Genomic DNA, 19,282 nt, shown 5'->3' with positions numbered 1-19,282 from the left:
TCAGACCAAGTGTTAGCTTTGCAACCCAAATTCTGCTAAGCCCGTCAAGACCAGAGGTGATGGAGGTTCCTTCTGCAGTTCCAAGTTGTTTGGAGGTTTTCTTTGCTTTGGCAGTCAAATGGTCCTAAAGCACAAAAAGGGATCATAAAGGGGTTGTTGTTTCAGTGTAGCATATCATGTTTTGTTTATGGTTTCATGTTCGAACAATGTGAAGTGAAGGGATTTGTGGCGATGACCACGGCGGTGATGATTGTCGTGATAGGAGGCACAAGTGCCTTTATATTAAGTGAACTAATTAATATACATACTACCTAGCTGACAAGGGCTGTAGACCATGCCGGCGCGACACACAAGAGACAAGTTCGACGGTCGATGAGTAGATGAATGGATCAACCATCAGAGGTGAACACACAAAGTCAGTGAGGAAGGAAAAATCGACGGCGAATGGGTGAGGATCTTTTACTGAGGTGCGCACTAGATAACTAGGGATTAGAATTTGGGGGTACAAAATTGACGATGGTTCTTTAGATAAAATCATCGTCGTTTACGTTCCCCCTTATTACAGAAATGTCACTGTCGTACATTCTAAGACAGTTAAGCAAAACCATCTTAGAATGTGAGTCGTGAAAAAAACAATCATTCTCCCTAATTACAAAAATGCCACCATGTGACATTCTAAGACGGTTCTGCATAATCATCTTAGAATGTGCGTCGTAAAAAGGCATATTTTTAGTAGTGTTTGCCCCCAACCGCACTATCCAAAGCCTCGTCTAGATTCGGTCTGATTCGGCTCACCACCAAATCGCTTTTGAACCGGTCCTTTCCCAAGACTATGTTATTTGAACCGTCACTGACTTGAAAACCAACTCAGACTTCCCCCAGTTTGCTTCGCTCGCGAAACTACTCCACTTCCCGAAAGATTCTCACCAGAACAAATTCTTCCTCGCCAAAATAGAAGGCTTTGTGGATCAATTTGTTCGCTTCCTAGATATTGTCGACGACGAAGTAACCGCAGGAGATAGGGAGGATGCAAGATTGGTGGAGGAAGGAAAGGTCAATGAAGTGGAAGGGCTCGTCATGACAGGAGGGATATGGAGTGGAAAGGAGGGATTGGGAGGAGGCAGAGGTTCTAGAGAGGGAATGAGGTTGAGGGAGAAGAGGAGATAAGTCTTCGAGGGTTTCGACGAGCCAGAGAAGGAACAAAAGTTTTTTAGGGAAGGGGAACGAATGGAACTATTCTGTGCGGAATTGGGTATTTGACAACATTGATTTTTAAGAAAACCAATGTTGAGTGTGTGAAGTTAACATCAGTTTTAAGAAAATCGATGTTAACTTCACACACACAAAATTGATTTTAAACCAATCGATGTTAAGGTATAGGCGCAACATCAATTTTCTAATAACTAATGTTAACAATAATACTTTATTTACAAAAATGTCATCGTACTTTTAGTTGACATTGTTTTTCCTAGAACTGATGTTAAATGGTCGACGTTGAATCCATATTTTGTAGTAGTGAAAAAATTGGTCTTGGCCTTTTGGTGCATATGGAAATCTCGAAACTCTAAGCTTTGGGATGAGAAGGAAATGAGCCCAACAATGGCTTATTTTATGGCCATGCAAACACATCATCAATGACAAAAATTCAATTCACACAACCCACCTCATCACCTCAACACCTTAGAGAGCAATGATCGTTGGACACCTCCTCCTCAATGATTCTTCAAGTATTATCTCAAAGTAGGAATTTTTAATGATGATAACTTATTTGGAGCTAGCATTAGTTTGAGAGACATCAACGGAGTTTCTACAAGGCATTAATGGTAATCGCAAATGGCAAACCTTCACCGAAAGAAGCAGAAGCTTGGGCACTCCAACAAGCAATTAAATGGACACACCACCTCAACATTCACAATATCATTTTTGAGATGGATTGTGAAACGATAGTTGACAATATGGTTGTAAACTTCAAAGGCTTTTTTTAATGTTTTTCATGTTCTATTACAAAATTGTATAGAAAATTTAGCTACTATCTTAAACTCTAGGGTGAGTTTTGTTAAAAGGCAAACCAATCTTGTAGTTCACAACTTAGCACGGACTTCAAGATTTTATGTTAACTCTCATGTTTTTAATTATACCCCCATGTATTGTTTTCCACACGATAAAAGAGTTGATATAACTATTGTTCCTGTAAAAAAAAAACTACTATTTTTTCATATTTACAACTAATTAAAAATATGTATTTTACCCTCTTAAATAAATTCTTCACTTGAGACTTTAAAGGATACAATTCTATCATAAAGTTGAAGAATTGACATGGGGTGAAGTGACATTATTCACCTAACAAAGTATTAGGTAATTTTAGACCACTATGTATCGTTAGTCTCGATCAATCTCTATGACACATTTTTTTTTAAAATACTAATGAAAAAAATTAATAACACTAATTAAATGTTATGTGGAGATTAATATGCATCATAAAAGGTCATAAACTTCTCAATAATTTTTTGTATCACTCATATAAATTGTTATCATTTGTAATCATGTCTGTTAAATTTTTTTTTTTTTTTTTGCTAAAAACAAGATAATCCCATATCTGAAAATCATGAGACTAATCTAGTAGAGATTATCAAAGTGAATTTTGTCTTTCCCAATAAAAAAAATTTCATACACACCACCAAAAAAATTAAACTCATATCAACATATTTAAGGAAGTTAATCATTTACCAACACTCAGTGCCCCTTATATAAATGGTTATCAATTGTAATTGTGTGAATGTTGAATCATTATTTAGTTGTTTTGTCTGGTAGCTATTGGCTTTTATTTTGGATCGAATCATGAGACTTATCGGGCCCTTATAAACCAGGTTGTAAGGGAAGCATTGGCGAAGTGATGGCAGGGGACAAGATTTGGAAACGTCTCTATCCACGAACACAAGTTTTTTCTTTTTCTTTTTTCTTCCTAAAAAGATCAGCACACTTTTCCCTTATTCTATGGTGCTTTTATTCCGTGAGTGATTTTGGCTTGTACTTAAGTATTCTCTAATTGAGATAAGGAGTAAATTCCAATTCCTCTTAGATATTTTTTCATACTTACAAATTTAAGCATCAAACCCTAGATCATATATGTACTTGAGGCACACAATTATCTATTAACCATATGACACCATTTTGATTGCTGTAAAAAATAAATGATAATGTATTTAAGGGTTGCTTTCTCGTGCAAGAAAAGCAGTCAAAAGGGCAGCACGTGAAATTAGTTAGGGGAGAAGAAGCTAGCTGTCTATGCTGCTCCCTGTTAGTGGAATTGTAAGTTGGATCCATGCACTGTGTATGATGGAACAGCAGCAGAGGCCCCTACGCAGGAGACTGGACAAAATTTCAAAAAAAGAAAATGACAAAACTTTTTTTTCTTGGGAGAGTTTGTTTCAAAGTATTTGCCCCCTTCCTAATTATGAGCTTCTTTTAACTGATTCATACTCTTTAAAAAAATAATTAATTTAATTAATCATTTATTAAATCTGTCAATTATCTATATTATCATTTCTTATCTTTCTATCTAGTTAATTACTTCTCATTGTTGTTTAGATAGAGAATAATTAAGTATGAATATATAGGAAAAAATTAATGCATCTAAAAATTAGAAAAAAAATCTTATAAAAAATGATAAATAAATTTCTGAAAAAAAATATAATTAAAGATAAAAGGAGTATAACATTACATTTCTAATGATATCTATATATCTAACAGAATATTATTCTAAAATAAGCATGTTTGGTTCATTTTTTTTATTTTATAAATTACATCATGTATCATTGATTAGAGATAATCCTCCTTGAGCATGATAGGACTATTATGGGTGAAATTCTTTAATGTAATTAAGTTAGGATGACCCTGCCCTAGTTAATTGTAGAAAATAATTAAAATTTATTAATCAAAAAAATGAAAAAATAAAAGAAGAAAAAAATGAGAAAGAATAAGTAGGGATAAGTGATTATATTAAGGAGTAACTTTCATTCTCAAGAGAATGCATATCACATTTCACTATGGAAATAAAAAGTAAAGCAAGTATATATTTTGTATTCCTCAAATTTAACAATACTTGATCTATTTTTTTTAATTTTATACTACTAAACATAGGAATGTGATATTCTTATGTTCTATGCAAATAATTAATTTGTGACACCGTAAAATAAATACAATTTTTTTTTAAGTTATCAAGGTTACTTTTTTTTTGTTAATTATAATTACTTGAGTTCTAAATGAAAGCTAGAAAATCTTTTAATTGCGTAAACTTAAAAATGTAACGTTTTTCTTTCATTTATTTATTTATTTTTATTTAGATAAAATTGAATATTCACAATAGCATCTAGCTATTTACTTGACATACTTTTCAATTAGTAAAGACAAGTAAAAGGGCAAAAAATACACAAATTAAAATATTCAACTTCTTTCATCGTGAACCATTAATTGGACAACATTGGAGTCAACATTAGCTTACTTAGGAACACATCACAAACACACTTGTCAACTCAAATCCTAAAAATGAAAAATGACAACTTATGAGCAAACCAATCATGTAATTTAGGCAACTCAAAGTTTTTAGACACAGAATTGTCATGAAAAAACCAACAACTCAAGGTCTAGTGAAAAAGGTAGGCAACTAGACACAAAATAGTGAAGAAGAAAAAAGCATGAACTGATTGCCAAACAATAAAAAAATTAAGTGTAACAACACCTAGAAAGAACCTTGATTTCATAATACTAGGCATCATAATACTTAAGAAGGGGTTGGACTTCACAATAACCGAAAGGAAAACTAGGAATCTCAATATTTAGAAAGAAACTTTTTTCACAAGACTTGAAAAGAAGATTGGGCATCATAATGCCTAAAATTTATTGGCTTTCTCTACCACAAAAGAAAACTTTGGTGTCAAAATACCAAGGAAAAGTAGGTTTCTTAATATGTAGAAGGAGTAACCTAAGCTTAATTTTCAATAGCTTAAGTAGGGTGAACCAGGCTTCACAATATCTAGGAAACTAGCCATTAGAGTCAAAACATGCTGGAGGAAGTGGAAAACTATTAATTAAAAAAGAAGGTTTAGTATTCAATATATTTTTTTAATGCAAACTTGCCATAAATTCCATGTCATTGTAAATCAATATGATCATTTCATATTTCATTTAGATTCCATGAAAAAAGATTGAGATGAAACTACATCTCCGAGATATTTTCGAAAGTATTGAGTAATGATACTTGTATATTTGTTCAATAAGGAAGGTAAATTTTTAAAAGGGGTAACGAAGGTAGGGTTTTTTGTAACGCAACAAAAGATATTGTACATGAAACAAAACCCCCAAGCATGTAATTATCAATCAGTAAGAAAAAAAAAGAAAAGAAGAAGAAGCATGTATAAAATATTAATTTAAGAAACACCTCAATATTTTCATCAAGAATTACAAGTATCTCCTTATTCAAGGGAAAGGAACTCTTTTTCATGAATTTTTCATATCTTTAGAGCAATAGACTAAGAACATAAAAAGAAATGGGAATATTTCATCTCAAAAGTAACGTTTAAGAAAATGTAAGTAATTAATTAATGATTATAATAAAATTTATTAGGCGTGTAACATTACTAAAAGTTAAAGGATCGTGAAAGAAAAGGATATTAAGGATCTAAATAAGTATTTAATGGTTAATCAAGACAAATGATTATTAGATTTTTTAGCAGAATATTGTTGTTTTAATTGCATTAGATATTTCACATTAAGATTTTTAAAAATTTAAGTTAATGGATAAATATATAAAAATTACTCTTTTTTCAATTTTATAAAATTATACTAAAAATTAAAATTGGAATTCTATTTTGTATCTATATTTCCTACAAAATAATTAGAATCAGAATTACATTTACAAGAAAAGAAAGAGTTCATATTAGACACTGCACAAATTTATTATACACGTATACACATACACATATACACACTGGCATGTGCCAACACAGGCAGGCCCACATGCACAAGAAAATAGTACCTGGGTGCACTAGCGCATCCAAATCTAAGGGGTCGAATGGTAATCAACGCCTCAAATATTTAAAACATCAATTCATTTTGTAAAAGAAAGTTATTTAGATTTAAAAACAAAGGTTATTAATTTTTTAAATTTAATTATTCTAATGATGTAAATATGTTTTAACATATAATTAAAAATCATTAAATTTTGAAATGAGTATTTTAAAAATTATATCTAAAATAATTCTAATTACTCTCGTCTTATTATAACTGTGGTATTAAATTATTTTATAAATACAAAAAAAATTAATAAAAAAATAATAATTTTTTAAAATTAACCTTATCATCATTAATTATTTTTATTTTTTTTTCATAATTAATATTATAAAATATATAAGTAAAAATAATTAATTTTACATTAAAAAATTAAAATAAAAATTATTTTAAAACTTATTCTTTCTTCTTATATGAGGACTACTACGGAACGAAGAGTACTTAATACTTAATAGTACGAAAATCATTACACTTGCATGAAAATTAAACTCATTAATTATTGTTTGTAGAACCCAGGGCTGTGCAAAAGTTGGACTTTTATTTAAATCCAAACATATCCATGTTTGAATCACTTAAAAAACCGAACCACTTTTATAAAGTGGAATGGTTCAGTATTTTTCTTTAAAATAGATCTTTTATATGGATTGCTTTTTTTAAAGAACTGAATCAAACTAAACTTCTTTTTTTTATAAAAAAAAAAAAGATTAGATTAACCAAACCATTTTCATAAACTACTTCAATTCAATTTTTTTCTCCAAAACAATTTGATTTTTTCGATACAGTTCGAATCAGTTTTGGATCGGATCGGATTATTTATGCTCCCTAGTTGAACCCATATATATCTTCAATGATTGCTTGAAAGAAAAACAATTTCACTTCAAATTGTTATATTTTTGCTGTGATTACATTTATATTTTATTACCGGAGTCCGGAAAGAATTTTGTTGAATTCAAATAAGATTATTATATATGGATTACAAAATTTTCTTTCTAACTAAATGTTTAAAACTCAAACTAATTAATTTAGTATAATCCCACACTTATTCATCCATGGGTTTCAAAATGCAACACTTAAAATATTATAAGAAAAAAAAATAGCACACACAAATTGAAAAGGAGATTGAGACTAACTACACCAATATTTAAAACAATACCACTATCACTCAATTTATTAAAGAAAAAACAAAACTTCTAAACAGCCCTAAAGACACCTAAAAAGAGAAAAGGAATAGATAAGCAGAGGGAAGACTTGTGCTAAACAACGGTTCATAATTCACACCAACCAAAGTCCAAAGTCCAAACGCCAGAAAACCCAGCTTTCATGTTGGCCACTTTCTCAATTCTTAATTGCATGCGTTTTGACCATTTCACCCTTCCCTCTCCCTTTTAATACCAACAAACCGAACACCCCTTCACGTTCTCACAAGTCATAACAAAAACAACAACAAAATCATCTTTGCTCCATCAAATTCTCAAGCCATATCCAACATGTCCAAAGCAGGAAAACTAACGAAGCTCAAGTCAGTGCTGAGGAAATGGAACTCATTCAGCAACAAACACAGTCAAGTCAGTGTCATCTCCGCCGTCGCGAACGACGGAGGTGACACCTCATCGCTCCTCCCAGTGTATGTTGGGAGGACACGTCGGCGTTATCTCGTGAGCGCCGATGTAGTCGGACACCCGCTCTTCAGGGAGCTGGTAGGCCGGTCCCGCGACGGCTCCAAGGAGGAGGACGAGGACACCATCAACGTGGCGTGCGAGGTTGTCCTATTCGAGCACTTGCTCTGGATGCTCCACAATGCCGATCCTCAACCCGAGTCGCTCGATGAACTCGCCGATTTTTACGCCTGCTAGCTCTATAATTATTCCTTTCTCGTGAACAACACAGTACGAGTGAAAGAGTTTTAAATTAATTGCCGTTGTAATTGTTTTGATGTACGTACGTGATCTTCAACTACGACAAAATGTTTTAATTTAAATAATAATAGATATATATGAGAAATTCATCATAATTCTATATATCAAACACTTCGAAACATATTATTTTTTTATCTATTTTTTCTTTTCTTATTCAAACTTTGTAATTTTTTTTTTTTTACTTTTTATACTTATTTTTCTTTCCCTCTGTTAAGTATTAACTGGAATTTGGTGTATAGAATTTTTTCCCCAACCTTTATCTAAGTACCATAGCAACTTTTCAATGAACATAATTTTATTTTCTTACTTTATATTAAGATGAGTTAAATCCCGAAACTAGGTTAGAGTGGTTAGAGCAATTGTGACTACTGATATGCTGATCAGATCGCATTTGGGATATCAAACACTATATAAATAACTCTTAATGAGTTAATTTTTTAATTAAGTCCTTAAAATTATAAAAATGTCATTTATTTTTATTTTTATGAATTTACACGTCCTTTAATTTTTTTAATTAAAACGATTTTTTAAATTGTAAGTACTTCTACCGTGTGTGTTTGTATATATATATGAATGTTGATTAGTTGCTCAGTTGTTAACCGTTAAGTTAGATCATTGACATTAAAGTTTTAAATATCAGTCACGGTGGTATTGCAGTTTTGTTGATATTACAGATAAATAAATTAATATAATTGATGAGTTCCAATTATGATCGTGGGTTAAAAAAAATTTGATGTTACGATTCAAATTACAATCACACCCGGACCGTTATTTAAAATCTTGATTGGTGTGAATGTGTGGGAAATTGCAAACTATGTGGCTGCTCATGCATGTTCATTTTACTAACTGAATAAAAAAATAGAAGTTGGCATGGTCGCAACATGCCACGTACTCTTCCTCGGATGACACAAACTAGATGTCGTGAGTGTTGAGAATTGATATAGATCAACAGGGAGTGGGAATGGGGGTTAGTTTCATGACACAACACATTGCCTCAGCATATTCACTAGTAGTTACATCACCCACAGTTATTAGAGTTATCTAACGTATGACTATTACAAAAATGCATAATAGAAAAACCTTCCCCTCTAGTTCTTCACTTGTTAACAACGACTTGATATTCATGAATCTCTTTTTGTAGTAGTGATCATATCCCACATCATACTTAGACCACTCTTCTCCACTCACTAAGTATCAAATAACTTCATCATATTCATGAATCATTTTTGCATACACACACTTTAAAAATACATTAAAAAAATAAAAGGAATAACTTTTGTCACAATTTTGTGTTCACAAAACATTGCCATTTTTTTTACTGCCATTCCCCCATTCTTTATACCTCAAGCTAATAAATTTTTATAAGATTAGAATGCGGGACCTTATTTAAAAAAATTGAATCCAATTTCATTTGAATTAACTAGTTGATGGATACAATATATACATTATGAGTGCAAGTTTTTTTTTTTCTTTTTGTGTGTGGTAAAAAATTAAGATCGAAAGAGATCACAACGGATTTACATAGCAAAAGAAGTCTCTAAACTCAATTTTTTTTTTATAAAGATACATTTTTCTAATAAGAATAGTAGATGCAACCTTATGATGTTAAATAAGAAACAATAAATACCTTTTGTAATTCACTACAATAAACTATAATTCTTCCTTGCCTTATTCCCCCTCTCTCCCTCCTGTAACATCATTATGAACATTCTTTAAAGAAAAAAAAACCCACCAAAAACCAAAAACATAAACAATTGATAATTCCCCCCTCCCCTTTCTATAATATTGTGTTTGGTTTAGATGATTTATTTTATCAGTAAATATTAATCATTATTTTGTAAGTGGAGGAATTAAATCTACAATCTTTTTCTCTTTTTCTTCTTTTACTATTCAACCAACTTTATAAATTTGTATTTGATTTAGATATAAAAATTGTAAAAAGATATCAATCCCATGTTCTCTTCTCTCATCCTAAATCAAACACAATGTAAAAGTTATTTGTTATAGAAAATCAATCTTTAAAAAATATAAGATGAGTTGGATGGTTAAAAAAAATAAAAAATCATAAATTTAATCTCTTTTAACAAAAATTAACATTTACATTAAAAAAACAATTTTCAAATCTAAGAATTCCCATTTTCAAGAAAATTTCATCTGATTATTACACCCTCACCCCACCCCAGACAAAAAAAAAGGGCCACTGGGTCTCTGGAGTCACCAAGAATTTACACTAATCAAAAGGGGCTTGATAATCATACATCAATCAATCTGGAATTCAATGTCCTCTCTGGCATGGGTCAACATTATTATATTCTGAAAGAGTAGCATAAATTAGTAGCTACTCCAGTAACTCCACCAAACCCCAATTGCCCAAGGAACATTCTGATTCATCTAATTTAGCCACGTATTGTACTGAGAAATGTACTACACTACTGAGAAAAACCATATAGCTAGGAAATCTGTAGGCTTAGGTAGCTACCAAAAAAAGTTCCATATTCGCAGACAGCAGTGAAGTCAACAGCTTTAGGAGGCAGGTTAAAAAGTTGTTGAGATTATTTTTATACAGAATAGAACAGAACATATTGTTAATTAAATCTCTATAAAGTTAGAGATATAGACTATCTGCCAGAGAAAGGCATATTTGTTTTTAACACTAATGATTAGTTAGATAGAGATGCCTTTGTTTTTGTTGGTAAGTGTGGGAAAGAACAAAGCTTTTGGTAGTGAGCTTTTTGTTCAACTGAATGAGGACTTTAGATTTTGGGAATTAAGTAGATGGCACGAAATTTAATTTGTATGGTAGAACGTTTAAGCTGTATCCAAGTTGCAACGCGTTCTTGCCTAGCTGCCATATTATGACGGTGCTCAATTACCCCCAACCCACAACAATCACTCCAACACATAATTTTTTATAACATATTTTTACCTAATATTTAATAAAAATATTGTTAAATTTTTTTAACATTTAAAAAATATTATTAAATATAAATAAATATTATTAATATATTTTCACATATTTTATCAAATATTACATATAAACTATATGCAATATTTGATAAAAATATTATGAAAATATATTAATAATATGTATTTATATTTAATAATATTTTTTAAATATTATAAAAAAATTTAACAAGATTTTTAATAAATATTAGAAAAAAAAACATTTCTAAAGATTACATATAATAGTGAATGGTATATATAGTTGCAACACATTTTTTAAGGATTTGGCTGGTAAGTAAGGACATAAGTTATTTATATTTGTCGTAAGTATAAATTCCATTGTCATCATTATCTTGTACCTAAATATATGAATTTTTATATATATATTTTTTCTCTTGAACGTGTGTGGGTTTGAAATTGGAGCAAAAAGAGTTTAGCAGCTAGGCTGGCAGTGCCGGCTATACTTTTATCTTCAAAACTTAATTAGAGAAAAGCACTCCTACCTTCCACTATTACTCTATTAGACGACATTTAGAATACTATCACGTATTCTCATCATAACAGAGTTTATTTAGAGGAAAGCAAAAAGCAATAAAGAATAGAGTAGAAGATGAGCATAAAAATAAAGGAAGACAAAGAGTTGGCAGACAATAGGGAAAAAATTGGATGAAAGTATACATTATAATTATTTATTTATTATTTATTAGTACACATATATACTATCACGTATTCTCATCTTAACAGAGTTTTTTTTTTTTATTTTGTGTCAGTTTTATGTCATTTTTAAAATTCTTATTGTAAGATTAATATAGTTAACTGAAATTAAAAATTTTAAAACTTGAGCCAAGACAGAAAGGGAACATATGATTAATGAGCGTTGTCAACTTATCATGTATCTTCTTAAGTTACTAGTATTTATTAAATAATACAAACGAAAGTTGCCAATCATTATGTGTGAGATTAACTTTACATTCAAACTTTAGTTTATTATTCCAATCATAGTTGACAAATTGATAGCATCATGGTGAATTTTTATTACGTCTTCTATATATAATTAAGTATTCTAAGATGGCATCCAGGAAGAAATTTTGTTGCTTTCCTTTCAAAAAAATCCATGCAGAAGTTTTTTTAGAATATAATGAAATGAAATAAAGTAAAATATATTTTAATTTCATGTATTAAATTTGATAATCATATAATGGCATAAACGGTCTCGCCCATCATTTTCATCATCATTATCACTAGCTATCATCATTTTTGTACGGGTATAATTTGTTTCGTTAACATATATATACTAATTTATAATACTATCTACTTGATTATGTGATGTACGCTATTATGTGATGTACGCTAAACACATGGTTTGGGATTTATAAATTTAATTGTTTTTTCAATCTTTTTCATATAAAATCCTTGAAATCTTTATGTTTTATTTAAATATGGAATTTATAATAAGAATGAGAAATTTACCAAAAAATTAATAAAATTGAAAGCTTTAACAACATGTGAAATTATGGTTTAGAGATGAGGAAAATCTGAAATGGTTTACTTTATAATTTCCTTTTGGAAGAGATGATAGATATCTTTTATTATAGGCAATTGTTAGAGTGAAATAGGATCATTATGGATATTAAAATTTTTCTTTTAAATATTTGATGTAACTATATGTTTAGGACTCAACTTGAGACCTTGATTAATTAAGTTGGAACCAAGCCAATGCAGGTTGATCTAGAAGCTGTAATTTTGTGGATTTTAATATTTTATTTAATAAATTTTAAGTTAATGAAATTTTCGTTTAATACTTCTAATATATTATTGATACGTTTATTTTCTTGAAAATATCTTTCATTGTATATTATATAAATATAAGTAAAGAAATACTAATTTATTTAGTTGTAGCTTTAACTAATGAATTTGGAGTATTTCCTTCGTTACATTATATAAATTATCTTTAATCAATATTTAGTGAGAGTAATATATAAGAAATGAATAAGTCATTAATTAGATAAATAAATTATATATTAAAAAATTATCTAATATTTCTAATGAAATTCAATAAATTAATTATATCCTCTAATACTTGAGTCAAAATCTAAAACGTCATATAATTTGTAACAACGTACCTCTAGAGTAAAAATCTGAAGAGTAAATAACTCTAAACACATTGGGCCACGCTTAAAGCAATTTTGAGTAAAACATGCTGTGGTTCAAGGGTTAAAGCATTTTTTTGGGGTACAAAGTGTTGAGCAAATTTGAGTTGATTGAAGAATATCTCCAACATCAAGAAGCTTGTAAAAGTACATTACTAAGAGGATAAGTCTCAAATCTCATCCATATGCAACATCGTGTAACTGAGCCACGAAAAAATTGGAAACAATTTATTTTATAGAAGTAAGCTAACCACACCCCTGAACATGTAGCAACCATTTACCTAATCCACCGTTACTCAATTGGAAGCAACATTAATCAACATAAATTAGTTGTCTGAAAATGTCATAAATATTACTTAGATTTGAAAATTTTTGCATAGTACGTTCATTCTTTTTAATTTTAAACCTAAAAGAAAAGATTTTTCTTCTTTTATTTTAATTATAAAAACTATCCACTTTCCTTTCTTTGGAAAGATTCACGCTTTTTATCATTCCTGTCATCATCAAGGTTACTACTTACTGCTACCACCACTCTAGGTACTATTCTGAAAATCCCCAAAACTAAAAGCATAATTTTAAAAAAAATAAAAATTCTAAAGGACAAGCATGTATTTCATTGAAAATGTAAACAAAGCTGGAAACACAAGTTGCTTCACTATTATATCAATTAAATAAAAATATAAGCTAAAAGGAATAAACATGAGATCTTCTTTGCAATCAAATTCGTGCTATCACTTCTCCATCATGTGCTCGAATTATATGCATAATCTCCAAGATATCAAGAACCGTACTAAGTTATTTTTTTATTATCAAGGAAAGCATATGATCTGAAGAGAATGGAGACAATTCGTAATTGTATATGAATATTTGATTGAAGATGTATAAAGGCACATGACAATGAGATTTAGTTTATTTTTCGTGTATGAAAATGCACATGTGGTAGTCTTTGGTTTCTATTTATAAGAAGCAGGGGAAAGTTCAGAGAAGGACCTGAATCTGAATTTGAAGCATCCACCATCTCACAATGAAACAACATAATTAGGAGGCAAAAGAACCATTTAATCAGGTTGCTAGAGAACCACATATATCTGAAAATTCTAGGCTAAAAAATGCTCATTTTCACATTCCTAAATGGCTCATTAAAAATTTTAAAAGTTGTTACATATGATCAAACAAAATGAGTTTAGTTAGAACAGCACACGACTCTGTGGAACATGAAAATGCATAGGTCTGTAGTTCTTTACCAAAACACAAAATAAAAAAAGGTTTAATATCTAATAACAAAAATTGCTGCCAAGGCACATGAAATTTTTCTAACTAGTGTGTTCTATCATACATAAGACATTAGAACAAAAATACAAAGAGATCCACTTTTGCACCTTAAGCCAGCCTATGATTTTGGTCGCCCAGAAATATGGGAATAACTACTTACTCTTCGACAGACCCTGAGCTTCCAGCTGCAGTTTCACCATAAATCTGAAGGTTAGTGAAATAAGGCAAAGAAGAAAACCAAGATAAACTCATAAAGGAATATTATATAAGCATACAGTTTGAAAAAGAACCATCATGGTTTGTGATTATTAACAACTGACTTTGTTAATTTGTTTGTTGAAGAACCTTGGTAACAGAATTTGACTAATCTGAATTGAGGTGAACTCATTTAAAGATATATAATGTTGTCATAACATCTGTTTTTTCATTCATAGGATTTGAACTCAAAACTTCACATAAAGAAAACTAAGCTTTTTGCTACTTAAACCAACAAATGCTCATAAATTACATGAGAAATGCTAATAACACATTGTCTACTACATTCTTTTGTACCTATTCTTTATTGCTAGTTAAAATTGACTCAAAATCACATGGTTTCCACTAGACAAAATTCAGGTGGGATACCTCATCTGCTTTTAGTATTGTTCTTCACTGAAAATTAGAATTTTACTTTGTAACTTGTAAAATAAAGATTAACATTAAAAGTTGATGCTAGTTACACAAAGCTAAAACTCCAATTTTGAACGGTGAATGATACCAAAAACAGTTGTTTTCTCAAATCAAATGTCCCTTAAATTATTTGAATTAAGAAAAATAGAAAAGAACAGGTAAATAAATAAGTGCATTTATGAATGGCAAATTTGACAATTAAAAATGTAGTTTCTTTCTTCTCATTTCCTTGCCTCTATTAGGGAGGGAACTTTTTACCGTGTTCCACCTCAATAATTCTGTCCTACCTCTTCCATGTCTTTCTTCTCCCAAACAAATGAAATCAATCTCACTATTCTTACTCACATCTCTCTTTGTCACTTCTCTTTCTAAATCCATAAAAACAAACAAGCTCCTAAGGTACAATACTTAAGTTTTGTTTAGACTTTAGACCTTACATATCATTTAATAAATCTCAGACATCATTTCCTAATCAAGTTTCAATAGCTTTTAACTAGTGTACTGTAAAGAGTTTATGTTGGACTCTCCTCCAATTTCATATCTAAAACGACATCAAGTAATGCAAACAACTTACATTAATGCAAATAACTTACGGGCGCTGTCACCGAGTTGCTCTTTCTGCTCATTCTCCATGCACTTGAGAAGGTACTTGAAGGTCTCAATCTCACATGGGATGGTGAGGCCACCACTCTGATCAAACCCGAATTCGTCTGCAGCCTTTTCCAGCAAAACTTTGAAGAGAGGGTGGCTAAGGTAACTGGTGGGGATGATGAACCTCCTAAGCTCAGGTCCAACATACACTGCCAAGTACCCTTTCGGAACATCAGGTGGTGGAAGCGGTTCTGCAGGGCTTTGGCAACTGTCCTCATTGTCTGATTCGCAATTCATCACATTCAATACACTTTTGTTGATCAATGGTGATATGCTCCCATCATCATTAGTCACATGATCAGAAAGGGAATTGGAAGGTTTGGTGCCTAATGTCACACTTTGCCACTTCTGGAGCATTTCCTTTAGCTTCACAATCTGCCTAATCCCATTCAATTTGGAGCCTCCATCGCTATCCATTGTTACACTTTAATCACAACAGACAAAGCTATTAATCCAAGGTCAAAATTAATTTAGTGGATCCTATTCAAGACTAATAAAAAGTCACAACAATTCTTTTACTACATGAGGCATAATGTACATGTATGAAACAAAATGCAAACAGTGTCAATTGTCAAATATAAAATTAAATAAATACAGAACTGAACAATTAAGATCAATCAAATTCTCTTATTCTTGGATAATTGAAAATTTATATGCTTTCCTCATGATATACAAGCCATCGAATTTTGACCCATTAATCCAATAATGACTTCTTAAGCCCTTTTTGTTGGAACTTTGTCAATCTCTTCAAAGCTAACCTTGCCTGAATTTAAAATTTAAATCATGTTGTTATGTATATTAAGCTCATGATCTGGTGCCCCTATCAATCTCATGAATTGGAAATTGGTGCAATTGCGACTACGTCAGCCATAATTCACGATTTTTAATAACAATGCAATCACATTTGTGAAACCTTAAATTACCAAATCCCAATTAGCCAAGATCCTCACAGATCCTTAAGCCAAAGAAAAATATAAAGCGCATACAATAATGAATCAGCCTCCAATCTGTTATCACATAGAATGGAATATGCCAAAGATGATACACATAACCGCATTTACAATGACAACGATGACCATTAAATATATTCACATTCATAATATAACAATATGAAAAAAAAATGAAACATGAATGACCCAAAAAGAAATTTGTGGTTGAAGGGTGAAGAGGGGAGAGAGAGGATGTGAATTAAAATTCCTCTGACTAATAAAAGCGAATTCTCCTAATTAAAAAAACTAACAAACTGACAACTAAGATTCATTGATAAAAAATAAAAATAAATAAAAAAGGCTTAGAAAGACTTGAAAGACGAAATGCATGAAGAGATTGGTAAGATACCTGAAATAATAGAAGAGGGCATTAGCTATGAGCGAGATGAGAAAAAGCCATGCAGCTTCGAAGGAAGTGGAAGCGGAAGTAGCAAACTCTCCAAAGAGAGAGGAAATGAAACGAAACGAAAGATAATTAATTAAAGATCAGTTACGATAACATTGTTTTTTCTGTCTGCTGAATCAAACAATTGATCTCAGAAGAAACGTTCGAATGACAAAGTTGGTGTTGCGACTTTATACGCTGAAATATCGGCGAAAAAAATGAACTTCTTCTTGTGCTGTTTTATTACATATGTTTCTCGCGTCACTCGCTGAAGCGTCGCTGTCGGAGACTATTTTTTCTGTTTCCACCCAAGAATGAAGTCAACGGTTTTTTTGTATTTAAGTTGCGTTCTTCAGCATTTTTATTTTATTTTTGGCTAAATTACTAGTAATTTATTTATTTAATTTAATCTCTTTTTCAATAAAAGATTCAATTTAGAGGAGTAGAGTATGATTACTGAAAGGAGCGTATGAAAATCATTTTCAGAAGAATAAGAAAAGAAAAAGGAAAGAAATAAAGAAAAAAGAGAAAAAGGAAAGAAAAAAAGTAAAATGAAAAATAAAATAAAATAAAACTGAAAAAGAATAAAAAATAAAAATAAAAAGAAAATAGTGAGATAAAAACTTTTGCAAATGAACAAATACTATACAAAGTAGAAGTAGCTATAAATGGAGTTAAAATATAATGTATTATAGAAAAAAACTAAAAAAGACAAATGGGATAAAATTTAGAGTAAATGATCTGATTTATCCCTCATCATCAGACTTGACTAATGTTCTTCCATATGAAGATAAAAACAGTACTATTTTTTTGTCATGATCTGATTTATCTCTCATCATTAGAATTTGGATATACTCTTTTACGTACTTCTCATCGATGGATCAAATCAATCACAGTAAAATACCACCACTTTCTTAATAACAATGAAGATAACATGATGTTTAGTGCTGCAATAAGCAATTCAAGCATAGGGATAATTTGAGTGATTAGGTATTGAAATATATTAAAAAAATATAGAAATATGTCAAATTTTACTTGGTTGTTGGTCAAAAAGTAATTAGGCCTAAGACTAGTTATCTGTCAAAGTCTTGTTTTTAGGTTGGTTTATCTTGATCTTTTTTCGGCCTAACTTGGCCTGAGCTACCTTTTAAATTTGGCATTAAAATTGACCATTTAAATTGCCTAAATATTATTTTCCTTTTTCATTCATTTGATTTTTTTATCTATTAATTAAGTTCAGTCAACATTAAATATAAAAAAAACAATACAATTATTCCAAAAATTAACTTATAATAATAAAAACTCCCTACTACATGTGAGACATTATAACCCTCACATTACAAACTTATGAGTCACAAACTTAAGAAGTTATGACTTACAATGTGAAAAATTATTTTAATCATAATTTGATTTTTATCTAAAAAGATTAAGAATTTATTACCTATTAGTCTTAATAGGTTTTTCTTATAAACCCATGAAACTAGTCAATCAATTATCTAAATAGACATTTTTTAAAAAGTTCAAACCTAGCCTATAAATTAATTCAATATATTTTTTTTTATAAGTTCGAGCTTAACCATTTAATTAAATATAAGAGTCTAACCTATTCTCATCTCTAGAGTTAGAAGTTATATATTTCATGATAAATTTAATGATATGTATATCCATTTTTTTCAAGTGAGAGTAAAAAAATAGTCTAATATATAGCAGAAAAAAATAATATGAGTTTTATTAAGATGATGTTAGGTTTGGAAACAGTAAAAATTAAAAGATAAAGAAGATAAAAATAAATTATTATATATTTATCAAGTTATTTTTTATTCTATTTTAACAAACTTTTGCAATCATTTTTTTAAATTAACTTATGGGCTCAAAAACAATTTCAAATATGCAAGTAAAAAATTTAATATATTAAAAAATACGTGGATCAAGGGTTAAATAAATTCACATATATATAGATAGATATATAAAGATTAAATAATTTATGATAATTTATTTAAAATTATAGTTAACATTAAAAATTAAAAAAATAAATTTTTATACATATTTATCAATTTATCTGAATTTTTATATATTATATTAATATATATTTAAATTATCATTTTTAAATATATCTTATTTAATCAATAATAAGAATAAAATAATAAATTTTTAACATATATAATTATATTTAACAACATTAATCATTCTAATTTGGTTACGTGTTTAAGGATTTAAATATCATACATTTATATATATATA

At 29.8% G+C, this 19,282-nt stretch overlaps 2 protein-coding genes across 4 annotated transcripts; one reads left to right on the top strand and one right to left on the bottom strand.

Annotated features, from left to right (window-relative positions):
• The first annotated feature begins 7,133 nt into the window (after window positions 1-7,133).
• Window positions 7,134-8,073, top strand: LOC100806227 (auxin-responsive protein SAUR78). Its single transcript, XM_003533753.5, has one exon. The coding sequence runs from the start codon at window positions 7,554-7,556 to the stop codon at window positions 7,917-7,919; it is 366 nt and encodes a 121-aa protein (XP_003533801.1). The 5' UTR covers window positions 7,134-7,553; the 3' UTR covers window positions 7,920-8,073.
• Window positions 8,074-14,173: 6,100 nt separating this feature from the next.
• On the bottom strand, window positions 14,174-17,219 carry LOC100527570 (putative ARG7 auxin responsive family protein). 3 transcript variants are annotated; one of them, XM_014779560.3, is made up of 3 exons: window positions 17,006-17,219; window positions 15,591-16,112; window positions 14,174-14,532 (listed from the first exon to the last, which is right to left on the bottom strand). In XM_014779560.3, exons 2-3 carry the CDS (start codon window positions 16,082-16,084, stop codon window positions 14,466-14,468), a joined length of 561 nt encoding a protein of 186 aa, XP_014635046.1. In that variant the 5' UTR covers window positions 16,085-16,112; window positions 17,006-17,219; the 3' UTR covers window positions 14,174-14,465. The 3 variants fall into 3 exon arrangements, with proteins under 3 accessions (XP_014635046.1, XP_006586657.1, NP_001238039.2); XM_006586594.4 differs by having other exon boundaries at window positions 15,591-16,091; window positions 17,006-17,204; NM_001251110.2 differs by having other exon boundaries at window positions 14,368-14,532; window positions 15,610-16,091; window positions 17,006-17,205.
• Between the last annotated feature and the right edge of the window lie 2,063 nt (window positions 17,220-19,282).

Source organism: Glycine max, chromosome 9 (genome assembly GCF_000004515.6).
Source record: "Glycine max cultivar Williams 82 chromosome 9, Glycine_max_v4.0, whole genome shotgun sequence".
NCBI classification, from domain to species: domain Eukaryota; kingdom Viridiplantae; phylum Streptophyta; class Magnoliopsida; order Fabales; family Fabaceae; genus Glycine; species Glycine max.
Note: the sequence above shows the minus strand (reverse complement) of the source record. Positions and strands in the feature narration are given on the sequence as shown.